This window comes from Molothrus ater, chromosome 6, assembly GCF_012460135.2.
Source record: "Molothrus ater isolate BHLD 08-10-18 breed brown headed cowbird chromosome 6, BPBGC_Mater_1.1, whole genome shotgun sequence".
NCBI lineage: Eukaryota > Metazoa > Chordata > Aves > Passeriformes > Icteridae > Molothrus > Molothrus ater.
In genome coordinates this window covers 28,124,558-28,150,739 of record NC_050483.2, presented here as the reverse complement: position 1 = coordinate 28,150,739, position 26,182 = coordinate 28,124,558, and the positions used below count along the sequence as shown (strand labels likewise).

At 36.0% G+C, this 26,182-nt stretch overlaps 1 protein-coding gene across 11 annotated transcripts in view; it reads left to right on the top strand.

The window, feature by feature from the left end:
- The window catches only part of PCNX1 (pecanex 1), an 89,523-nt gene that overhangs the window by 48,154 nt on the left and 15,187 nt on the right, over positions 1-26,182 (top strand). For all 11 annotated transcript variants that reach the window (XR_004980350.2, XM_036384620.2, XM_036384619.2 and 8 more), the window contains 19 exons: positions 279-432; positions 1,180-1,212; positions 2,252-2,423; positions 5,864-5,974; positions 6,459-6,550; positions 7,840-7,949; positions 9,675-9,780; positions 11,612-11,704; positions 13,218-13,368; positions 14,991-15,132; positions 16,483-16,660; positions 17,051-17,159; positions 17,765-17,894; positions 18,952-19,010; positions 19,783-19,998; positions 20,380-20,633; positions 21,587-21,817; positions 23,468-23,568; positions 24,635-24,785. Coding sequence is in view for 10 of the 11 variants with exons in the window: in XM_036384620.2 (XP_036240513.1) it covers positions 279-432; positions 1,180-1,212; positions 2,252-2,423; positions 5,864-5,974; positions 6,459-6,550; positions 7,840-7,949; positions 9,675-9,780; positions 11,612-11,704; positions 13,218-13,368; positions 14,991-15,132; positions 16,483-16,660; positions 17,051-17,159; positions 17,765-17,894; positions 18,952-19,010; positions 19,783-19,998; positions 20,380-20,633; positions 21,587-21,817; positions 23,468-23,568; positions 24,635-24,785 (2,593 nt within the window). In the remaining variant the exon portion in view is untranslated. The remainder of the gene's footprint in view (positions 1-278; positions 433-1,179; positions 1,213-2,251; positions 2,424-5,863; positions 5,975-6,458; positions 6,551-7,839; positions 7,950-9,674; positions 9,781-11,611; positions 11,705-13,217; positions 13,369-14,990; positions 15,133-16,482; positions 16,661-17,050; positions 17,160-17,764; positions 17,895-18,951; positions 19,011-19,782; positions 19,999-20,379; positions 20,634-21,586; positions 21,818-23,467; positions 23,569-24,634; positions 24,786-26,182) is intronic.

Sequence of the window (26,182 nt, the reverse complement as noted above, 5' to 3'; positions counted from 1 at the left end):
ATCTTCTGAAGTTATCTTCTGCTTTTTAAAGTAAAATTCCCTAAGATACTAAGATAATAACTACTTTCAGCTGTCATTGAAATCTTGGTAGCTCCTAGCTTTGCTAAAGGACATTGTGCTAGTAGAGTATGGAAGTTCAAATTTATTCTTAACTACTTTGCTACCAGTATCATAACCCCTGTTAATTTTTGACTCTGACTGCTCTTTTGCAGATTTTTCTAGACATAGTTACCTTTAAATTCCTTTTTTTTTCTTTTTTTTCTCTCCCTTTAAAACAGGAATCGTGAGATCCTTGAAAATGTATTAGCTGTCATCCTAGCTATTCTAGTTGCATTTCTGGGCTCCGTACTTCTTATAGAGGGCTTTTTCAAGGATATTTGGGTCTTCCAGTTTTGCCTGGTAATAGCCAGTTGCCAGTACTCACTGTTGAAGGTACTTGAATTTCTCTTTACTTTCTGCAAACAATAGATATAAATCCAGTTGGGTGTTGCAGGTTAGTTAGGGCTTTAAGGAAAAATGTGCATGCTTATCATTTATAAAGTAATGAGTAAACTTGGCCTCATGGGAAGTTTGATAGATGGTAATGCAAGGTCACATCACTAGAATGGTTCTACATATGCTTGTTAAACAATCCTTTATTTATTGTTCTCATGCATTTTTTTGGTGTGTGAAGAGGAGCACATTCTTACATGTTGAAAACCAACTACAAACTGAAGTTGAAGTTTTATTGGTTTAGGTTTTAATTTTCTGTAGTGTCTACAACTCAGAGCATTCATAGGAGGCTATTATATTTAAACATATTTTTAATCAGATAATTAATTTTTGTTAGACTAATAATGGTTTACTGTAATCTAAGAATGATTGATTATTTTTGATTTGACTAATAGGATGGAAATTAGATTTAAAATCACAGTTCCTAATGCTGTTGAAAAACAGTAGAAGTCCTAAAAATAAGAGACTTGGGGATTTTTTTTGAATTTTGGTTATAGACATCTACTCTTTAAGTAGATTTAATGGTTTACAACATTGTGCTATTTAAAGGCTGTGATGTAGTTTGGCAATGTACAATTGTACAATTAATTGTAGATATTGTTAAAAGAAGTTCAACCAAGAGGATGTGTGTAGGTGAACACACTTATCTATAGTTGGGTAACTTTCCTCTTTTTATTTTGGTTTCAGAGTGTTCAGCCAGATTCTTCTTCCCCCCGACATGTAAGTCACGGGCATGTGCCACTGTACTAACCCTGCAGATGCAGAACTCCCACAGAGAATTGATCATTTTGGTTTGATTTTCTGGCATTTCTCCTATGTTCCTTCTTACAAGGCACAAAAGGCTTGTAGTTGTCTTAGTGTGTGAGAAGGGACCTGCCTTACTCTTTGTATTTAGCAAAACATGTCCTCCTTCCTGAGCCTAGCTTATGCTAGGGAGCCATGTCATAATAAGGTTTTTGAAGAGTCTTTATTATTCTAGCAATTATACTAAGAAGTATTCTTAATGTTGTCATTTGCTCTGCTGGTATGATCTGACACAGCTTTGATGTTCTGTTTTAGAGGTGTAGCTCATTCAGTTGTCCTAGTGTGCACACTGCTTTATTTTTTCACTCTAATAAGCTGAGTTTCCAAAGCTCTAGTGAACATTAATGTTTGAGCATGGAAATGTTAACATTCTAGTATTGCACAATATGTTTGTGTTCTTTTGTGCATCTGCTAGATTGCCAAGACAAAATATTACCTTTATGTCCTAGATAAGATGTTTAAAAGCATTATTTCTCTACAGCGAATCATTAATTTTGTGTACGAAGTTGTATTTTGATAAATACCGATAGAGATTCTGTCCCCCCATGCAGCAGAAGCAGTATCTAAGCAATAAATTTAATCCCTTTTTCCTTAAAATTGATTTATTCTCAGTTGCTTACCATGCCTAGTCAGAGCTTCTCCAGCATTTAGTACTGCAAGCAACATAGCATAAAATATAGCTGAGACTAAGGGTATACCTAGCTTAGTCTAACTTAATCTAACTGTTGTGTCTTTGTTATATCAAAGCCACAAAAAGCACAGACTGGTATTGCTGCAAGGCAATGCTTTAAGGATTTTATGAAGAAAACTTTAAAATATGATGAAGTCACAGTATATTAGTTGATGACCAGTGATTAATTTTGATTCTGAAGGTATCTGTAGCAGAAGAGTAAAAGTTACTTTATCCACTAATAATGAACAAATATTGGTGTTTTTGTGGTTTCTTTTTAAACAGGGTCACAATCGTATCATAGCCTATAGTAGGCCTGTATATTTCTGTTTGTGTTGTGGTCTGATTTGGTTGTTGGATTATGGCAGCAGAAACATATCTACAACAAGGTTCAGGTTGTATGGAATGGCTTTCACCAACCCATTGCTGCTGCTGTCAGCCAGGGACTTAGTTATAGGTGAGTGGCTTTTTCATGGATTTGAATTGTTTGCTTTACAACAGTAGAACTTTAGGGGAACGTTTACCCCTTCTGTAGCTTTGCTGTAACAAATGGCAGATATGCCCTCTACTAAAATTTTTCATTATCTAATATCTTAGCCCTTATCCTTGAACTTGCTTATCTGACTTGGACCTGCATACTCTACCCTTTGCTAGGACCTAGCTGCTCGGTAGTTAAAAAAATATTTTGATTTGGACTCTTTCACGCTCTCTGGAGGGGCTTGTGGCAAATAAGTAGGAGTTCTCTTAGGTTATTTGTATTTAGCAATTGGGCAGAACAGTACAGAAACAATTTTAAAAAACATTATAGACAGTTTAAGTCTTATTTAATGTGCTTCTTCTTGTAACAGTCCTATCAGCAATACCAAAAATACAATTTTTGAGCTGCATTTCCATTTTGAGGTAATCTCATTGTTTTCTGAGCAGCGCAGTGCATTCAGAATACTGATAACATTTAACTCCATTACCCCACTAAACCTAATGCAAAAAACAAACAATGTAAACCCCAAAACAACAACCCTTTCCCCTGTTATGAAAATAATAACAGCCCTGTAGTCTCAAATAGAGCCCATAGAAAGGAGAGAGAGACATAAACATTTGAAGATCATCTTATCGTGGGAACTTTGTGCAGTGTTTTAATGGAGCAAAGTTATTTGGGTGATCTTCTATGGATCCCTGCTTCGGGTGGAGTAAGAAAACGTGTAAGAATTCATCTAAACTGAATGCAGTTGCTTTTCAGTTATATCAAAATATCTGTTTGTGAAAGACTACAACAGTTAAATGTTTGTCTGCGTGCCCCCAGACCATCTTCTGTCCAAGAAAAATGAAAACTTGGTCTCAGCGTGGGTTTTTAAAATTTAAATTTATTAATAAGAATTACTGACTCAAGCATTTTGGGTATGAGTTCTTATTACTTGATTTTAGGAGCATCCTGTGTTTTATGCCTCATACTGCTTCCCCCTTCAACTTTCTCTGCTAATAACTCTGGATTTAAACGCCCAGAGGGAAAATGTCTAAGCTGCATATTTATGACCAGAAATTGTCCAGACATTTTCAAAGGTGCTTTTTGAACAAATTCTTTGGTTCCCTTCATGTACTGGCATACTTGATTCTGTATCAGTAATAAAACAAGAAGATAGAAGATACTTTTGACTCATTCACGATACAAAACTAACTTAATTTCTCTTGATAATGCTTGGTCAGTTTTGGAAATATTTTCTTCTCTTTTCTACCATATGGAGTCAGTCATTGCCATAGTGTATACCCATATCCCCATATGGTAATACATAAATATACATGAAATTGGTGTGTCCTCCAATGAAAGTGAGCAACTTTTAAAAAGTACTGAAGAGTGAGTCTTTACCAGTTTTAAAAGATATGGTGGCATTTTCACCAGGCCGTGTCCATCTTGGCATTACCTTTTAAAACTTCTTAGTTCAGGAGTTCTAAATGCGTTTTGATCCTTATATTTTACTGTTCTTCCAGGGTGTCTTGCAGCAGCATATGTGGTTTATATTTCTTAGCAGTTCTTCCAATGAAAAAATCAGACTACTAAAACAGCTTATTCTACTTAAAAAAAAACCAAACCCAAAAGAACATAACAACTCCCTCAACAATAAAAAACCCAAACCAAAACCCCAAAAACCAACATGATAAAACACCACTGTTTCACAATGCTTTGTGTGTACTGCAGACCAGGCTGGCTGCTAGCAAACATACTTTGTTAGGTAAAAATCTCAGCTGCCTTTTTTGCTGTGCCCAGGCAAAGCTACTGGAAGAAACATGTACAGGGCAAGGTGAACTTTGAATTTAGATAATGTAAATGTTTCTCCTTGCCAACAGACAAGTGAGGACTAGTATAAATGCTTTATTTTGTGTCCCACATACTGCACTTGATCAATTGCTCTAAATCTACTCCACATTTATAATGATCATTTTATCTTTTCACCTAGTTGGTCACTGTTAGAAAACTAGGATGTTACAGATTGTAAAAGCATCATAAATATTGGCTTTTTGTTGGACTAGTCTTTAAAAATTGTGTATTCCCAGATCTGTGTAGTAATTTTGTTTCCAATGGGCCCAAGGTAGTTTGACTTACAGACTTTTGGGAAAAAACTTTTTAACCTGTCAGTGACAGAACACTGTATTTGCCTTCTATGTTGGCTTTCTTGAGTAATGATTTGAAATAGAGGTTTGACTTGAGAAGTCTAATAAAGTATTTTTGTCAGGTATTGAAGAGCTGGTCTGTAGTCCTATATTTCCTAATTAGTGTTAGTAAAAATACAGGATTCAGTGTTTTTCCCCAGCTTGCAACCTGCATGTTTTGAATTATATTGTTGTTTAGCATTGCTGTGGAGTACGGAAAAAGATCAGGTTCTCATTATCTATCTCACTGTAGATATTTCTTATGTGATGACCTTCAGTGTCCAACTATTCTGTGCATTTAAAATTAGAAAATTAAATTTGAGTCTTGTGGTGCTTTACAAGATACTTTAAGTCTGTTTCTTCTTTTGGTCACTGGAGCTACAAGTCAATAAGATGGTAGAAAAACCTCCTGAAACTGCCAGATTGTGTCTGTTAGGGTTATTTTTGTTCTTTATTCCTTCTATCCTTCAAAACTTAGAACTTAAAACTTTTAATATGCTGTTATATGTGAATTAGATCTGAACTACTATATGTGAACATGCGTAGAAGATTATTTCTGCATCTTTTATCCTTTAGGATGATAAAAAAAATATAGGTACAGGTGGAGACATAAGCTTTTTCTGTATTGAAATTAGGTGGCATTAATTTATCTTTGTGTTTTGAAATCCTGTAATTTGCAGGTGTTTTCATGATTCCTACAGTTGTCTGTTCTTTTCTAAAAACCCAAAAAACCAGAAAACCCAGTCATTTAGGATTAGAATGTTCAGAAGTGGTGTGGGAAAATGAGTAAAATTGTCAGATACTATTAGTAGCAGAAAGCCTGGAGGTGGGGGTGCTTGGCCTCCCTTTTGTCAGAGTGGCTGGTGTTAGGTTGCTCCTGCAACTCCAGACAGGCAGTTAGCCTTGGATAAGTCTCACTTACAATGAGTGAAAACTTACAAGTCTAATCTGTAAACACTCCTGGCTGATCTTTGCTAAATAAAAATGAAAAGCCTGAATTGGCTTGTGTCCATGTCTACAGCAATTAAAAGGAAAGTACTATTGATTAGTATGACCTCTGTATTGAGTCAGTTCTGAGCCATTGAAGTAGGACTTTACATAATGTATATTTTCCTTAGAAATTTATAATAGAAATATTTCAGTGTTGTTGAGTTAAAATGGGGTGTGTGATACCATAGAACTTAAACTGAAAAATATCTTACCATGCTGTTTTTTTCATATTCACCACTTTTTTTACCTTTTCTTTTTCTGTAGTGTTTACACTATGTTTCCCTATAGTATTCTTCATTGGTCTCCTGCCTCAGGTGAATACATTTGTGATGTATCTCTGTGAACAGCTGGACATTCATGTCTTTGGTGGCAATGGTGAGTGTTGTGTTTTTTCAGTGGAAAAAGTATGAGATGTGGAGCAGCCAAGATCAGTATATTAGTTTAAAAATTTAGTGGTTACACTATTTTTATTCCTACCCTCTAAACATAGAATACTTTGTGTTTTTAAAAAGCCTAGAAATCTTCTGATTGATTATTGAGAAATAGAATTACTGTCCTAATAAATCTGTCACTTCTTCCTCAACTGGTTTCTATTGCAGTTCTATTAACTATTCTATTAACTATTCCCATGGTAAAGCTGTTCAATAATTAGGGAGATTAAAAAAGCCACATAAAATGCTCTTAATAAAAATTATTTGTAGGGGAAAATAAAAGTAGCTGTTCTGGTTTGAATTGCCTTTTTTTTTTTCCATCAGAGGAAATTAGGGGGCTGATACCTTAAACAAATGGAAGTATTTTGTATTCTAACTTCAGATGGTAATAATGTTTTTTCTTTTCTTTTCATTTCTCTGATATTCAGCTACCACAAGCCTGCTTGCAGCACTTTACAGTTTTATCTGTAGTATTGTGGCAGTAGCATTGTTGTATGGACTGTGCTATGGTGCCCTGAAGGTGAGAAAAACTTGATGCAGAGTAAATATATTTTGGGGTTTGTTCTCTGCTTCCTTCTGTATTAAGTAACTAAAGTATGCAACTACTTAACTAGAAATATTAGTTTGATTTGCGAGGGTTTTATTCTTGCTCAGCTGTGAAGTCAATAGAGGAGATGCAATGCAGGAGCAAAGCAATTTTTTTTGCTTTCAAAAGGTGTGTAATTTGTGCCTGCTCTGATGGGCTTTTTTTTATTGAAAACACGTGACATTTACCATCATTTCCATTCTACATCGATTCTTGAAAATATCATGCAGGTGACTTGTTTCTAGCAGAGTCTGCATGTAGTTGTATGTTAACCTCTCAAAGTGGTGTGTGTAAGTATTTTTTTCTGGTGCTGCAAAAGTGAAACAGTGTTTTCTAATTAATATTTATTTGAGAATAAACCAAGAAATAGTTTGTAGTGTCAAAGTGAAGATATGTGCCTATCTGAAGGGGAGAGTTGAAGAGTTAGCTGGCCAAGGAACACACATACACTCCCCCACACCGACCCTCTTTTCCTTGCTTGAAATGTTGTTTGTAAACAGTATGGAGTGTGATGCTGGTTCTGTTTATTAATTTCAGGTGTTTGTCAATAATCAGACATGCTCAGTTTACAATGAATTGTAGCACATGTGGGTCCAATTCAGAGTTGGCTGGCTTTTCCACTTTATCACAGAGAGTAGAAAGTTCCTAGAGGGGTTACTCCCATGATACTCTCACCTGCAGGACGTCATTAGCTTTCTGTGAATTTGTGCACTTGTCGCATTAGCCTTTGGTAAACACATCCATTTAAGACAAACAAGCTTTAGCAAGGAATAACTCTTTCATCTTTGTAGATCCAGTGCAGATCAGGAAAACACAAATAAAGCCACTGTTTAATCTGCATCCAGCACATTAGGAAAAATAAATCATGTAACATTCATAACATACATGTAACGTTCAAAATTAAGAAGTGGCTAAATGCAGCTCTTAATAGTCTGTGGTCTCAAGGAATACAGGAAATTCTTCATAAGGGTTACAAGAAATAATGACTGTTTCTAATGATTAAGATGGTGTAGATTTGAGGGATGTACACTGTGCTAGACTTCTTGATCTATAGTTAGACATTGGTAAAGATGGAACAATATTTTTGTACAAAAAGGCCTGGCTTATTTTTGTGGAGTTGTAGTTAATTTCTCCATTCTCTGTGATACACATAATTCTTGTGTGTCAGGTAAAGTGGTGTGTACTTTGTCTCCTTTTTATTAAGATTTTGTTTCTGTCTCCAGGATTCCTGGGATGGGCAGCATATTCCAGTTCTCTTCTCCATATTTTGTGGTTTGTTAGTGGCAATATCATATCATCTCAGCAGACAAAGCAGTGACCCTTCTGTACTTTTGTAAGTGACTTAGTTTGTATCTCTTCCCTAATGAAGAAGCAAGTTGCAAGGAAGAACTACAAATAATGTTACTACTTAGTATTGTTTGAGCTTGTACTCCCCAGCACTAATCAAAAGTAGTATATTCTTGGTTCAATAGTTAGAAATTCTCACATTTTGCATCTAGTTCCTTCTCTAGCAATGACCTTTTTTGTGACTTCTGGTAAGTCGCTTACATGCCAAAATCTGATTTAATTGCCTGCTGATGTTCTCCAAAATATCGGTCAGGTCCCATCTTTGTGCTGCTGGGTTTGTTGGGAATAACATATACTTTATTGTCTTTAAAGAGGTGCTCAAGGCACTGGTTTAAGCTGAAGTCCCCAGGGGGACTTCTTGAATACTTCCACTTCATTTGTTGATGTATTCTTCTATTGAATGTGTGCTTTAAGCACTTGTTCAAATAATTATGCTAAATTATAAGGATATATTTTTGTGATGAGTATTCCCATATAGCATGTGGAAACAGGTATTCCTGTTATTCTCTGCTGGAGTAGAGAATGCTACTGATCTGATGCTGAGGGTGTTTGATTCAGTTAATAATTATACATGTAAAACAAAATAATTCCAGTAGGTAAAACACCCCCCCCCCTTCCCCGAATAACCAATAAAAGCTCAGCCACATACCTAGGTGAAGTTAGAGCTTGAACTTGGATTTAAATGTAGCCAATAATGTTGGATGAATTTGATAAATATTGGCTTGGGGTAGATGGTGAAGGACCTCCTCTGTGAACAACAAAACTAATGATTCATGAATACTTACACCAGAGGAAATTTCTTATCTGTGGGTTGACTACTGAACCTTGTCCAGTTACTCTTAGTTCAGTTGATATGAGGTTCTTTTCCCTGGATACTTGTTCTTTTGTTCTTTCCAAAAACTAAAGCCTGGATAGTCATGTTTGATTGCGGTACAGTTAAGCATTGTAATACATTGCAATTTGTAATTTCCTTTGAAGATCTAGGACTCATTCTGTACTAATCTTCTGTCCATAAAATGAAATAATATTTCTGCACTAAGTAGGGTGTTGTAAGAAAAATCACACTGAGAAGTTGTGAGACAGCTTGTTAAGACTAGTAACATTGCACATGGGCTTCTAAAAGCTTAGGTGTAAGGTTTTGGAGCCTCAGTATCAGCAAGGCCTGCTAGGGATTTAGAAGTTTGGTCAGCGTGGCTAATTCATTAATTAAAACAGGCTAGAATAGGTTTCCATTGTTGTTGCTGTTGAATCAAACCAAAGAATTAATGGTTTTTTAAATGGCATTGCCAAATAGGCTACTTCCAGATTTTGCACATTTCTGTTCAAAATGTGGAAAACATTTTGACTCAAAACATTTTCACTCAAAAACATTTTCAACTCAAAACTTTATGAGTTGAAGTTTTGTTTCATGAGTGCTAAATTTCACTTAAAATTCAGTTTTTGTTCAATTACTCCTGTGTTGCTACTAGAGAAACTGCAGTTTGAAAATCTGGCTACTACTCTTTAATAGTCACTATTTTGTACAACAGAGAACTAATTCTTTTATAAAGTTGAAATATCTGTGAATTCGCTCAGCTATGTGAAAGCACTGATGTGCCAAAATTAGTTTTTTGTGGTCCATTTGTAATAGAACTTCTGACTTCATTATTTTTATAAAACCACATAGAACAATACATGCTTTTTAGTGGGATTTTTTTGTCTTTCTTTTAAGCTCTTTAGTGCAATCAAAATTTTTTCCTAATTCTGAAGACAAAAACCCTGAAGATCCTCTGTCTGAAGTAAAAGATCCTTTACCTGAGAAGCTTAGAAATTCTGTGGTAAGTAGGCTTTTTTATTATTTTTTGAATTCCTTTTAAGCATTTACTTTGTGTTGGTTTATATAGCATCCGTCCAGATCTTGCTTAGATCACACTTGTCACCTAGCAAGGTACTAATTGGAATGGATATCACAGCATTTCCTTTCAATCTGCAGCTGAACTCATGTGCTACATCTAGGAGTGTAATGCTGATATTGCAATTTTAAGTTATTTAAAAGCAGAGGAAGTTGGAATTCCCTAGTGTGGATTCAGTGAAGTATCACTGAGGATCTTCTTTTATCTCATGGATAATAATAGATGATGCTTGTTTTTGTGTAGAAGTTAGTGGGAAAGAGTTAATGGTGGCAAAACTATATAAACTCAGTGTTTCTAATAATTGTGAGGAAGAGCTTTGTGCTTGCTGTTCCAGAAGTAGAAATTAAAAATTGAACATATTTTGGGGCTTTTTGTGGTTTGTTTGGCTGGTCTAAGTTGTTTTGTTGTTTACCTTCTTTGGAATGTAACCTTTACTTTCTTTGGAATGTAACCTTTCCATTTACTTAAACACTACTTTCAATTTTTAGTGGAAATGCGCTAAAAATATAAAGAATAATGTTTAAATATTACTGCTAAAGAATATTGTTTAAATATTACTACTTCCATATTTATGGAAGTAGTAATATTTGAACATTATTCTTTTTGACACAATGTAGCAATAAGTAAGAGACTTAAGAAGCTTAATATGTTTAACTTGTACCAAAGAAGGTTGAATATGCATTTAGCTTTGTGTAGGGCTCAGCTTTAGGCTGAGCTCTGTAGCTGGGTTTGTCATAATACAGCAGTTAGAAGCATGATGAGGTGCAGTGTGTGGAAACTGCAAATAAATATTTAGAGCAGAGAAACTGCGATTCTTTTAACATTTAGCAGGAAAGAGTTACCACAGGAGCTGCAAGCTCCTCTTTAGCTCTCAAACTGTGGTATTAGTCTTCAAGGGGGCAGAGGAGCTGAGGATTTTGATAGTCTTTCTTACTGTGGTTTTTAAAATCAGGACAACTGATTAAAAAAAAAGCAAGTTGTAGCTCAGGAAGTTAAGGCTTTACAGCAATAATTGCTGTGTGTAATTATTTGTCCAATTTTGGAGCAGATAATCCTTTAATGATTTTTCTGGGCTGTAAATATTGATGCTGTTTTTACAGAGTGGTAAATCTACACGCATTAAGTACGCATTGCCCCCTTGTGGCTGCGGCTGGCATTACAGGTCTTGAGGCGGGGCTTGCCCGTTATCAATGGCTTATTTTCATTCTTTGGGAGTAATGGAAAATTCAGACTCGTTCCTCGGGGTCATTCCAAAGCTATCCTGTACCCTTCTACAATGTCAGAAGAGGGTTAAAGAGCCTGGTTGTTTCACCTGGTTGGTACCTTGGCCTCAGCAGCACTCCTCCAGGGCTCTTAACTGCCCTCTAGTCTAAGCACTTCTTAGATCATAAAGGGGAAATTTGATTGTCCCTTCCAGTGCTTTCATCGGGGGACCCTTACACCACCTCACAGTCCAGGATTAGAGAAAATATTTGATATATTGATTTGTCCTGCCCCACTATGAGTCTTTCACTTAGCTGAACTGATGCTCTTAGCTGTAAGGTTTGTCTTGTGAAATTTCACATAACTTCAGTAGAAGTAGTTAACAATAGCATAATTTAAAAAATCTTTAATTATTTTCAGTGTTACTGCATTTGTGTATTAAGGAGGTATTGAAATGTTGCACTCTATCTTGGGGATAGTTTCCAACTTTAATGATTCTAACAGGTCAGTCAAAGCTGGTATTTTCTAAAATTATTTTATTTTGACTCCACAGAGTGAACGATTGCAGTCAGACCTGATAGTGTGTATAGTGATTGGTGTCCTCTATTTTGCAATTCATGTCAGTACAGTATTTACAGTTTTACAGGTAAGATGTTACCTTGTGTCTTCAACTTGCCTTTTGAATGCAAATACTGTGGTGTGATATAAAGTGTATTCTGGTAGTTCACTGAATCTTCTGGGTAATTTTAGCTGGTATTTAAATATATAGCATGATAAGTACGTGACTGACTGAAGGTCTTCACTTTTATGTGCTCAAAAGATCATCTTCCTTAGCTCTTTCCTAGTTTCTTCCTATGTTTTAGATTTTTATTATAGCCTCTGACACAAAATACCCTCTTTTGAGTCATCGATCTCAGATAGTGTCAGAATTGTTTTGAAATAAGGAAAAATGAAACTTTAAAACAATGTTTAAAATGTTTTGTGCCTTAAGTATGAGGGGCTGAACCTTGACTCAGCAGTTCCATGCTGGCATGGCTCTTCGTAGACTGTAGTATAGGGCAGTATGCCATTATTGGAATGATTATTTACAGGACTTAAAAGATCATTTGAGTTTAAAGTTTTTGACTTGTCATTGTAGCTAGTGCTTTGGATACTTTTAATGTGTATCTGTGGCTCTTGATGATAATGGCACGGGACTAGATCCTGTGCTTCAGTTTAAGTAAAGCGTTTCCCCCAAGAGCTGCAGTTACTGAGTTTCTTATTTTGGTATTCCTATTATGAAACCATTGGCTAGCTGATGAATAGCCTTATGTAAGGCAAATGAAAATTTCTGGCATGTATTTTAGAATACATTCTGCATAAAGTAAGAAACTAATTTTTAAAAGCATATGCATTTAGGTAATTTCACGTCTTCATGGTGAAGTGCATTACTTAAGCATGTGTACTTGTGCTTTCTGAGGAAAATATCCCTTCTATTATTGTATGGCTGGATTTCAGCACTCCACCTGAATGTTGCTTTCCCCCATGTTTGAGAGACTGGGCTGTATGCTCTTCACCAGTTGTATATTTCAATAGGCTTGGGCTTCACAGAATTCACCAAGAGCTTATGACAAGATAATGCAATCCTAGTTTTGCAATTATCTAGACTTAATGTAGAAATTTAGAGAAAATTTTAATGTGTAGAAAGCATTGTTGTGAAATCCAACCATCATCCCTTGTTAATTTTACAGTACTTTGTGACTTCTGTGGAAGGGATTGGTCTTGTGGGAGGCTTCTTACCTTCTCAAGTGAATGTGAAACTAATGATTTGCTTATACCTCCTTTTATCTAGCAGATGGAAATGTAAATTGGGTTCAGCCTTTAGAGAATAATACCTTTATAAAATGTATATGGGTCAGAAGCAATGGACTGTGAAAAAAGATTGGTGTACTATTTTTACTTGAAAGTACATTTCAGCTTAGTGAAAATTTGTTAGATATGAAGGTTTTTTTCTCACAGGGTTTCTTGTTTTATCTTAAAATTGGTAGTACAGTTTCTCATGAAGAGATGCATTAGTATTGCAGGAGCATCCGCTCATATGCTGGAAAATACACTAGCAAAGTAATATTTTATGTTTTTTATAAAACACAGATCTTAATTTCTTCAATTCTTTTTTTTAGCCTATTTTAAGTTATGTTCTCTATGCATTGGTGGGTACGGTGGGCTTTGTGACCCATTATGTTCTGCCTCAACTCCGAAAGCAGCTTCCTTGGCATTGCTTTTCTCACCCGCTGCTGAAAACCAAGGAATACCATCAGTTTGAAGTCCGGAGTAAGTATTGTCTGTAACACTTCCTTCAACTTGCTGTAGCTAGCTGCTGACCAACTTGTGTTACCTATTGATTTACTTCATCTCTTTAGTTTTCTCACCACTGGAATTTCATAACTTCTGATCTATAAATGTATTTGTTTCTCAGTTCCTCATGCTTTGATTCCGTGACATTTTATGTATCTCTTAACTGATGATGATAATATGAGTGTTAACATTATCTCAGAGCAGTTCCATTAAAACATAGTCTTCAAAATCTTGAGTGGTGAAGTTTGTGCTTGTGATTGCCTCAATAATTTTTCATAAAGATTGAGTGTGTTTCCTATGTATGAATTTCCTCAATATATTAAGTTTTCAGATGTTTTAGAGGATTAGGTGTGACGAGTGCTGGTGGAGACTTCATTCTGGCACTTATTTGGTTTTTAATAGTATTGTTGACATGTTTAACCACAGAAAATAGTGAGTGGTCAACTGATAGATGAAGACACCAAGGGACCAGTCTTACAACTTGATCTGCATAGATATGTGCTTGCAGCTTAGCATGTTAGGCTGTTAGCCTATGTTAGGCTTTAGCATTAGGCTAAGGCCTATGTTTTCATGGAATTTTTCCCCAGAGATGCAAAAAAGATGAAGTTACACTGCTTACTAGTTTTCCAGAATGGATAAATGTTGTGGTCGATTGTGGGGACTTCACTGTTGGAATGTTTTTATTGTTAACAGCAGACTTAAGAAACTCCTGTCTAAACTGCCTTGGACAAAATTGGAACTATTTTGGTTTTTCTTTTCAAATAATTGTCAAAACAAGGGAGCATTCTGCTGCTTTCAGGAGCAGAGAATTATCAGAATTGATTCACAAACTTTCTACCTTTGTAGCAGCCATTCAGTGTGGTCTTTTCATTGATGTCTAACTTGTGGGATTTTTTTCCCAGTGATTGCATGTAAAGATGGATAAATATGAATAGCAATTGTAGTATGATGTCAGACTTTTATCTGGAAGAAGTGAGAAGTGCAACTAAATGCATCAAGTCTTTAATCTCTAAAACTAGAAAAACTACAGTTGTTGCCCTTTATGTAGGCATCAATGTTTACCACAACTTTTGACATTAAATCTTCTAGCCTATATTGTAGAACAAATTTTTTTATCTTAATTTGCAGTAATTTGAAACACACCTTACAATTCTTGTAGAAGTTTAAAAGAAGTTGCTCAAGTGACAGACATTTGTGTTGGCAGGTTACATAGGCTCTTCTGTAGAGCTGTAAATCAGGAGTCCTTCAAATTGAATAGGGTTGAAAAACATCCTTTTGTGTGAGACAAAAGGCATCATTTCAAACAGTTTCATCAATAGCAATGTTGAAATTATTGGAGAGATGGAACCCAGTTTGTTTCCTTCTGCGTACAGTAAGCAAGTAGCTTGCCAACTGTTCTGTTGTTGTGTGAACAGTGCAAAAATTCTACTGGGGCTCCTGACAGGAACTTCTCTTTATTTTGCTTAAATAAACTACCAAAGTTCATTGTAAGGGAACAGTTATTCCAAGTTGATTAAATGAAGAGTCTTTATTTTATAACCAGGTGTTTTTGATTTGACAGTGCCATCTGATTTCTTCTTTTTAATATATCTTGACAGATGCTGCACATGTTATGTGGTTTGAGAAACTTCACATTTGGCTCCTTTTTGTAGAGAAGAATGTTATCTATCCACTGATAGTCCTCAATGAGCTTAGTAGCAGCGCTAAGAATATTGCTAGTCCAAAGAAACTGGATACTGAGTAAGTAGAAAAGGCTATTAAGTAATCTTGAGTATGTCTGCTGTGGTGGGAAATTAAATAGTGACTTCTGGCATCAATGGGAAGACAGAATACCTTAATGGTATTGTATTAAGAGTAAGGCAAAGAATAAATAAAGCTTTTCTTTATTTGAAAACCTGCATAAAGCTGACTTAAACTGATTGGAGTATTACACTGGTAAACAGGACACTCCTGCAAAGATAAATCATTCAACTCCTAGCATATACTGTGAAGATGGCATGTTGTGGAATTACCTAGTACTGTGATAAGTTTGCTTGTTGAGCTACAGAGTCTATAATATGCTTATCCAAATGGCAAGTTCAAGATAGTGTTGATATGTTCTGGTAGTTTATCAAGTGTACATTTCAGACTTGCTCTCTGAGTTGGTGTACCAGTGTGCTGCCCCTCTGCACCTTTCTTCACTCATCAAGGAATTCCCCAGGCTTCCTAGCCCCTAAGTATAATCCATTCCAGGTGGAATTTTACACTGCTTCTTAAATTGAATCTTAGTTATAATCCCTTGAGCGGTGTATCTGACGGTCTCAGCAAATGATAGCTCAATAATAAGCCCTGCATTTTTTGCCTCCAAGAAACAGTAACCAGGTGTCTTTTTTGGATTTGAAATTCTATTCTTAGGAATAAAAGAGTATAAATATTGAAACTAAACAGAAAATATTTTGGGAGGCAAGTTGTTAGATTTATTTTGTGGGGTGGTGTGTGGCTTTTTTGGCTTCCTTAATTTTAATCCTTGCATCTAGTAAGTTCTTGCTTTGGGCTCATTATCACAGTCACTATGAGACCTTTGGGAGGAACGTTGCCATTATGTTACTTTAACTTCTTTTTTTAATAACCCTTTGGTATGTCAGTTGCTATGTCTGAAAAAAATTGCTGTTCCCTCAATAGAAATTAGAGCAGTATAGTCATGCAGGAAATGATAATCCAGTGTTCATTAACATCCTCTTGATGATTAATCTAGCACTTTTGGATTTTAGTATTCATAACCTAAAGACCAGATTTTTCTTCAGACCACAAGGATATTTCATCTCCTAATTTTTTTTTTCTTTTTTAGTGGCATGCTTAGAAATAATCTTGAACATTGATTGGGTTGAGAGTACTGATGAAAAGATTTAGATGGTAACCTTTTTTTAAAAAAAAATCAGATGTTATCTTTAAAAAAACAACAAATCATTAACACCCTTTGCCCCCAATTCCAAAAGCAAACCCAAGTCAAAGTTTGAAGAGATTGATATTGCATGACAGCACAGCTTAAGTGGTCTTTAAACCCCTTTCAGATAACAGGTAATAACTGTTTTGTGTGACTTCCTTACACAGGTTGGGTGCTTTAATGATCACAATAGCTGGCTTGAAGTTACTGCGTTCATCATTCAGTAGCCCAACGTGCCAGTATGTCACTGTTATTTTCACAGTGCTCTTCTTTACTTTTGATTACAAAAGTTTTACTGAGACCATGCTGCTAGATCTCTTCTTCATGTCCATACTCTTCAGCAAGGTAACTTTTCACTCTGTTTTTAGGTGTTTCAGTTCATCCAAAGGGGAAAACAGATGGATAGTCCTGTCTGATAGGTAATCTTGCAGATTCTCAGTCTTTTGTACTGTAATAGATATGCTGTAAGGCAGCTAAGACGTCTCTTTCCCAAAGCATTTCTGTTGGCTTGAGAAACCATATGTAAGTTTCTAAACATCTCCTGAGTTTGTATGTAGAACTAGGAAGTGCATCTTATGTTACTTGCTTTTATAACGACATCCTTTTTTGAAGTCTCAAAGCTTCTGGTAGATCAGTAAGAACTCTAGGATGACCAGTAAATTCCTCAGGATGCAAGGCATGTTGATTGTTATTGAAAATACTGAATTGTTTTTCTCTTTCTTTTTTTCCCTGTAGCTTTGGGAACTCTTTTATAAATTGAGATTTGTATATACCTACATTGCTCCCTGGCAGATCACATGGGGGTCTGCCTTCCATGCTTTTGCCCAGCCCTTTGCTGTGCCACGTATCCTTTGAAAATGCAAGCCTTCTTCTGAAGTCATCTATTTATAACTTCTGAGTACTGCATTGTAATGGATTCTGTGTTATGGGGTAAAACTGCTGAAAGAGCAGGTTTGTCTAGTGAGTATTTACAAAGAAGCTGTGCACACTTTCTGCCGTGTTACAATGCTGTGAATTATATGGTAATGGTAGGAATAGCATCCTGATGTTAAAAAAAAAAAAAAAAAGAAACCAGAAGTAATTCTGAAAATCACATGATTTTCCTTTTGATAGTCATTCCCTTTTGCAGGAGTCATTATGGTTTTAGTCCTTGAGTTTTGCATTTTAAACTTCTGTAGGCTGGTTTGAATGGAGTGTTGAGTTAGTATTTTCAACTGAATTTTTGGCAATGACTGTCATGTCTAGTGCCAGATTTCCATCTATTTCTGTTTTTAAAATCAAAAAGAATCCCTTTAATGCTGGAAATCCTACAAACATCTTTGCTGCATAGAAATTCATAGAGATCTTGTTTTGCTCTTCATTAGTGTTGCTGTCTGTATTGAACACAATCACAGAAACTAAAAAAAAAGTAGTTGTTGCCTTGCTTTCCTTAATTCTCGTATCCTACAGATTCTGCCATGTTATTTGTCCAAGCAGTTGTGTCAGCTTTCTTCTCTACTCCACTGAATCCTTTTCTGGGAAGTGCAATATTCATCACTTCATATGCCAGGCCTGTCAAATTCTGGGAAAGAGACTACAAGTAGGTGAAACAAGAAAGTTTTAAATAATTTGTTTTTAATAGACTAGGTATGTCTGAAATGTTGGTTTGGGGTGTTTTTTTGGTTGGTTTTTTTTTTAACTTGTGAATTTCTGTTATTGTTTTTTCCCCAGAGAAAACTAGTATAAAGCACTGTAAGTTTTCACTGAACTTGTTTCTGAAATACTGTAGCAGCTGTTTTTTACACCAGGATCATTTGCTTCAGCTGCTAAAGTAATTTCTACATAGTGTTATGCCATCCTGGTATTTTAAACATGAAATTCATGGTATTGTGAAGTGTAATTTTAATCAAAAAGTGAGTTTATGTATAAAAAGTTTTTGGGGACCAATTCGTAGGTTTGTTTTACCTGTGTTCGTTATTGTTCTGCTCACAGCAAAACTGGCTGAACTTAATACAAAAATATTTCAAAGTAATTGGGTTTTTTTGTTCAAGGTGGGATCAGTAGTAAAAGAATCTTCAGGTCAGAATATGTTTCTTTTTGTTTTATTTCTCTTACACTATCAGCAATAGAGAGCTTATCAGACCAATAAAATATTATATAAACAGAACAGGGCAAGTTGAACGGATATTTCTGGTATTTCTTATTTCCCTTCTAACATTAGAACAGTTTAAATGCAATGTTCCAAATCTTAGATTAAAGCATTATAGTTGTAATTTCAGATAATGAAAGAACTGTCTAAAAATTAATCTTTCACTAAAGTCTACTGAAATGTTAGCTGGGCTGATTTAATTGGTCCTAATTTATTCTCACATCTAAAACTTCGTACCCAAGAAAATGTATGCACTTTCATCTAAAGTGCAAGATTATCGTATTGCTATTTACTGTGGACAAACTTTATTAGGCATTATAATACTATCATACACAAAAAATACTTTTGCATATGAGAAGAGCAGAAAATATGCATCTGAAATTATTTTAAAATAACTTTTTGAAACTATTTCACTGGGAATATTGAACACTGTATTATTAGTTCTTTGCTTAGACATTCTTGCAGTAATGTTTTTTGCATTAAGTATGTTTTATTTTATTCTTTACAGCACAAAACGTGTGGATCATTCAAATACTAGACTGGCTTCGCAGCTGGATCGGAATCCAGGTAGCTCTCCTAGATGGATTTTGACAGCTGGTTTGGGGTTTTTGGGGGGGTTGGTTTTTTTTGGGGGGGGGGGTGGCATTTGGGAAGTGGGTTGTTGGGTTTCTTTTTGTGTTTTTTTTTTTTTTTTAGGTTTGTGTTTTCTTCTAGTGCCTTTTTTTTTCCAAATGTAAATGGCTTTTTATTGGATTTTTATAGGATTCATGATCACTTTGCCCTCTGATCTTGTCCAACCATGTCCAACAGCTGTTGCTCTGTCTACTGTTAGTTTTTCTTCTGTCATCTCTCTTGCTTTATTCTTTAGGCTCTCCCATAAGTTTTTTGATTTCTTAGGTTTGCATTTACCTTTTTATTTATAATTGCAGCAGGCATTAAACTGGTTTGCTTTTTATTCTTAAGTAATTTAAAAAGTACCAAGTATTGTTTGATGGTGTCTCATTGTTATGGTAATGAGTACAACAGACATCACTGAGATGTCTGTGCTCCATTTGCTTTTACACTTTATTATCTTGAATAGGTTGATGGGAGATGCATGAATGGAACTGAATGAATAATTTGGGAAATGGAGGAGTGACTAAGAAAAAATTTGGTCCAAAATACAAATGTCACTTGGGATTCATTTGGAGTAGTTGTCTCATAAAAAGGGGAAAGTGGAGGATAGAGTATGACCTTGAAACAGTATTGTGGTTAAGAATAAGATAGGATTCAATGTGAAGTAAATCAAACTTGATGTTTTTCTGCAGTTTCAGATAACCTAAATCCAATCTTCCTGCAGGTTCAGATGATAACAACCTGAATTCTATCTTCTATGAGCATTTAACCCGTTCCCTTCAGCACAGCTTATGTGGAGACTTGTTGTTGGGTCGCTGGGGAAACTACAGTACTGGGGACTGCTTCATCCTAGCCTCTGACTACCTCAATGCACTAGTACACCTTATAGAGATAGGAAACGGCTTGGTCACCTTCCAGCTGAGGGGGCTTGAATTCAGAGGTGAGTGTCTTAGATGTCCTTAGTTGTCTGCACTAAATAGTAGGCTTCTGCTTTAGAAATTGAAGTTATTTTCAGTTCTGTCCTGTTAATAAATTGCTTTGAAAATGGCCTGCTGGGCCTCTTGATGCTCCTGTCATTTGACGCTAAGTCCCTCTTTCCATTTTAGTGCAACATGGCTACTTGTTAGTGAAACCTAACTAAAATGGGATCCTAGAGTGATAAATTAGGCTATCTAAATCTTTTGTGTTTGTTAGTGGATAGTTCACTTACTGTTAAAAGAATTTAATTGGAAATAGCTTGAAATCTCAAGTCTTCTAAACACAAGTTCACATTAAAGCAATCATATAAAGCATTCAACTCTTTCCTCTATTTTCTCCTAAGGAACTTACTGTCAGCAACGAGAAGTAGAGGCCATCACTGAAGGTGTAGAGGAAGATGAAGGTTTTTGTTGCTGTGAACCAGGCCACCTTCCTCACATGCTTTCCTTTAATGCAGCCTTTGGGCAGCGTTGGCTGGCTTGGGAAGTGCTTGTAACAAAGTATGTTCTGGAGGGTTACAGCATCACTGACAACAGTGCAGCTTCCATGCTCCAAGTCTTTGATCTCCGGAAAATTCTTACCACCTACTATGTGAAGGTGCGGTTTGGCTCAGTGCAGCCTGTGGGGGGAGGCTGGCTGGGCTACACCTGGGAGCTGCTCAGTGTCTTGAACCCATCATGTCTGTCACATGAGGATCATGGGGTGAGGTGATAATTACAGATGTATGAACACCTCCTGCAAAGGAGGACAGTTTCTTGTACTCACGGTGGCTCAGAAGTCCAGCACATGAGCAGGACAATGACCCTGTACTCTAGATCAGAGAGAGCACACCTCCTAGCTGAAGCTGGAATAGGAACTTTAAACCGTTACTGAAATACAATAGCTCTGTTGTAAAAAAAGAAGTTGGTTTGTTTGTTTCTTAAGAGAAAGCCAAGCTGCTTTGGTCTTCATAAGCTGTCCAAACCTATCTTTGGTTCTTAAAAAAGAAACAAGCCCTCTCTTCCAATTCTAAGATGACTGTAACCTCAGATCCTTTTAGGCAATCAGTGCACTAATTGAGATTTTTCATAAGCTACTCTTTCTGAGAGCTGAAAATTTTCAGGTTAATATATTTCCAAGATACTTACTCACACATGCACACAAGTTGTTCCCTAGCACAGGGGTCTTAAATTGTTTAGTGTTTTAGCTTTTTAAAAAAATTTAGAATTCTTTAGAAAGTCTGTATCTAAGCCTCTGTGTTAACTAAATAAAAATTTCTATGTATTTGTTTTCTGCAAAAATTACAGTGAGGATCTTATCCCATCCTTTTTTTCCTTTCCTTATTCCTTTAGTGTAGGCTTCAAAATCCTGACAGTCTTGAAAATACTCCTATGCACCACCTGTATTGTGTTTCTATGCAAATCTGTTGTACCTGTGAGCAATATCAATGCTACTGTGTACCAGTTCTGTTCATTTTCACCACAAAAATTCAAATTAGTTGAAACATTGAGATTGACGGGGTTTTTTTAAATTGCAGTATTGACTCATATTTTTAACTGCTGCTGTTTCAGGGAATCATCTATTATGTCACAACCTCCCCCAAGCTAGAGGAATGGTTAGCTAATGAGACAATGCAGGAGGGCCTGCGGCTGTGCACAGACCGCAATTATGTGGATGTAGACCCAACATTTAACCCCAATATTGATGAGGATTATGACCACCGTCTGGCAGGGATCTCACGAGAGAGCTTCTGTATGATATATTTGAACTGGATAGAATATTGCTGCTCTCGAAGAGAAAAGGTAAGGATGGTGTCACTTTTTTCCTGTTGGTTTGACTTACAGATGGGTTTCATGCTGATTTTTAAAATAAGTATGTATAATTAAAGTGTTTGATTGAAATTATTTTGATCTTCCAGTTCTGAGATGTGAATTTAATAGATTCTGCAAGCACTATACGGTTTAACCAGTTCATTAATGAATTTTATTTGCCAGCTCAAATTAACCAGTTGAATCTTAGACATTAGAAAGGTATGTCTGCAGAATTGATGTTTCGTACTTAGGTATCAGTGTTCACAAATCAACCCCAACTTAAACAAAAAAACTCCAAAACAAAAATCCCTAAAACCTAAGATACCTATTTCCAGCTTAGACTCACTCCTTCTTTCTCAGTGATCGCACAATACCATTTCCTTGGACCACTGGAATTGTTGGCTTGTGTAAACAATCATCCTACTTTCAACCTTTTCTTCTTTCCACAATCCTTCCACCTTTTAAATAGGAGTGTTAGTATGTTTGTAGAGGAATGCCTTGACTTTTTACTGTTTACAAAATAACTGTGTCAAATTAACTTTGCCTTTGACAATAAGCAGATATTGATTGAGATTAAAGCGACAGGAATATAAATAGGTGCCTAGGCCCAGTAATGCTGCACTACAGTTTGGATTTATGTTTCCCAATTAACAGAATTCACAGCATAAAGTTTTCTCTTTTTGTTTTGAAGGGGGAGAAAGAGGAGAAAAAACACATTCCAACTATTTGGCACAGCAAACTTCCCCAGCTATCCTCTGGGAACAAAAAGGGAGGGGGGAAAAAAAAGACTTGTCACCACACAATTTAAAATAACCCATCTTTGCTGGCTCTGCTGTGTCTCAGGGGTAGATCCAAGCCTTAGCTCCCACCCATTAGGGCTGCAGGCCCAAAACACTTGACATTCATCAGGAGAAGCAAATGGAATTTACATGTTTAGTGAAGGACCCAAGACTTAAGGGTTCAGTTTTGCTTTGGAGATAAAAGATCAGTTAAAGCCTGTTTTAACAGGGGTAAGACTTAGTGTCCTGTGGTCAAAGGACAAACAACAGCCAAAGAAAATTATTTCCCTCCAAGAAATGAACATTAAATATTTTGTATATGTATGAAAATCAGATTTAATCACTTAATTGAATGATGCCATTTGCTAGGGCATTATATACCCTGGCTATACTACTGGCCTTGAACTGAGGGTAAGTTTCCCCTAACTAACCCCTTGACTTAAAGCTGTAGTCCAGGGAAGTTGTCAGGTAAATCAGGCTTAAATACTCATAACCAGTGATAATCCTCTGTATGCACAGAAAATATTTTTGTCTAAACCCTATAATTTAGCTAATCAGCAGTTTGCCTGCAAGATACACACGATGAGGAATGTAGCATGCATCTCTTTAGCTTACAATTTCTTATTTCAAATAACCATATATAGGTGTTCGCCTTTACAAATATTCTTAAATACTTGTAAAACTCTTGCTCAGACTTTAAATCAGAATTGTTTTTTTAAGATGACTGTTGTGGTAGGTACATACACACACTTGAGAACTGCTGTGTTGGGGTCTTTTTACTTCATCTGGCAGAATCTTCCTTTTCAGTGGCCATGTCTTTTTTTCCATTCACCTAACTTATTTTTTCTTTTGTTATTACAAGCCACTGGATTCAAGTAAAGACTCACCCCTAGTGACACTGTGTTATGGACTGTGTGTTCTGGGGCGGAGAGCATTGGGAACAGCTTCACATCATATGTCTAGGTAACAAAATGTTGTTGCTCTAAGTTTCCTATCCTCAAAATCCTCTGAGTTCTTAGATTAGGTTTTAGATTAGTATCTTTTCATAGAAGACATAGATAATTAATGCCGTCTTGCCTTAAGCTGGGCAAATGTGCTATGTAACTTCATTACAACAACCACTGAAATGTAACTATAGAAGAGCAAATGTGGGAGGACTTGCAGCTAAGTGTATTGTTTTATTGAACTAATTCAAGATGGGAGTTCTGGTATGGGTAAGGACTGGCTATAACCAGTTTAGAACTGTCTGAGATCTATAAGTAAGCTCCATTTCCTGCACCAACTAGATGTCGTATATGGAATTTAGGGGGAAAAGAGGAAAGTTTCTTAAAATGAAAAACTGATATGTCTTGGTGGATGTTAGATGAGATCGTTGTGGTAAATATCACAGTTTAGGCGGCTCTGTGGCAAACAGTTGTGTTTTGTACAAATCTTCAGCTCAAATCTGTTGTCATATGGCAATTTTCTTGTAGACTGACAGCCTCAATTTTAGAAAGCAAATGCAAAATACAGCTATAAGGTTCAGGAAATCACAAGGTGATGGCTTGAAAAGAAGCATAACTGGATGTGGAAGCTATTGGTCGGCTGGATGCTGACTATAAAACCTGTTCTACTTCAATTTCAGGGCAACTGTTGATTAATTCCTCTAAGTTCTAGCCATCTTGAAGGTTGTTTATATATGGATTTGCAAGATTCATCAGAGCATGTATGATTCTTCACTCTTAAGTTAGCTTAGTAATTGAAAACAGTTTCTTTAAATCAGGCACTCCTCATGATATTTGTTTGCTTTATTCCATGTAAATAGTCTGTTGCATGTATAGTTTGTTCATTACCTGTTCAGTGCAGGTAGACATCTGATGTACCAAATTTTTTTACACACAATTTTTTTCCCCATCTTATCCTGTAGCTTACCGTGGTAGAGAAGAATTGCGTGTCTTTCTGTGCAGCTCAGTAGTTTCTTTTCAGTTATAACTGTGGATATGTACTTCTGTTAATATCTGGGTTGTTTTCATTTTTTCCCCCTCAACAGTAACCTGGAATCCTTCTTGTATGGCCTGCATGCCCTATTTAAGGGTGACTTCCGTATATCTTCAATTAGAGATGAATGGATCTTTGCTGACATGGAATTACTGAGGAAAGTAGTGGTCCCTGGAATACGGATGTCACTGAAGCTACATCAAGTGAGAGATTACACAGAACAATGTGTCTAGTTTTTCAATTTTGTGCATTTTTTCTTTTAAAAATTAGTGGCTGGGAGAAAGGAAAAAGAGGATGATAATAAAAGGACTGTGATAGAAATTGACTACTGAAAACGAGGGACTATTGTGTCTTGTCCTTTGATTTATTACAACTTTTTTTGGAAGGTGATACAGAGGAAAAGGGAATGCTGTTTATGCTCAGAGCTTGAAAATTACATTAACTGTAGATCAGAGAAGATGTCAAGCCCTGTTTCATACCTATCTAGCGATTTCCCTTATGAACAGCTTCTCTGATATTTTCCCTCTTCCCTCCCTACACATAGGTAATTGGTTTAAAAGGTTATGCGTTCAAAGCTGCATAGTCCTCTCCTCCAGTGGGAGTTTTTTTTCTTGTTCTTTTAACTTTGAAGTGTTGTAATCACAAGTTTCAGGTGAGAATGAGAAGGTTGCTTTTCCATAAGCTGAAATTAGAATTTGTCTTTGTAGTGAAGTGTGTGTAAAGATTCTCAAATTCTGACCAGTGCACGTATTAACTCGGCAAGTACAAGAAAACATATACTTAGTGATAAGCACTCTGTAAGGGGGGAGAGTGTTGGTACTCAGGAAGAATAGATTGCTTGAAAATCATAATAAGTAAACAAATCTTGGTTGCAGTTTAAAAATTAACAATAAAGGTTTCTTTTTTTTGCCTCCATTGCAGTCTGGAGCGTCCCAAAACTAGCAGTGATTGAATTAACTTATTCATGTAATACAAACTTTCTGAATCTAGGAGAAGGTGTGTGATAGGAGTACATACAGCAAAGCAGAATAATTACCAGATTGTTGTTGAAACCAGCAGAGGTACCACTGCAACAACTCTCTAAGTGTTCTCAGAGGGTTGCTGTGCAAAATGGCTTTGATTGAAGTCAAAGAATGAAGAGACAGAGAAAAACAGGTCACAGTAACAGTGAAAAAATAAAAGTTCTGAACATTATTCTGTTAATCTGTGAAAAATGATTTAATTCACTTGCAGTGCATCAGCATACCCAGGCTTCAGTCAGTGTGGAAATTCAGCTATTAACCACAATGCTTCTTTAGCCAGAAAGTAATGTTACTCAATACTGAATTAAACTTGCAGGTTTTGTGTTTTGTTTGCTTTGTGTTTTAGTTTTTATTTGACTATTTTTATTTGACTACATTATTTGGCAGTAATGTAAGTTGTCTTTATAGTAATGTAAGTTGTCTTGATGCTGAAGAAGTTTGTCCTCAAGCATTAATGTGAACTTTTTAATAGTAAATATTGTTTTTCTTCTTATTGCTATTTTCATATAGTACAGTCTCAGTGAATAATCAGTGCTTTACTTAAGCGCGTTTTACAGTTGGAAGTTTATGAATAAGAA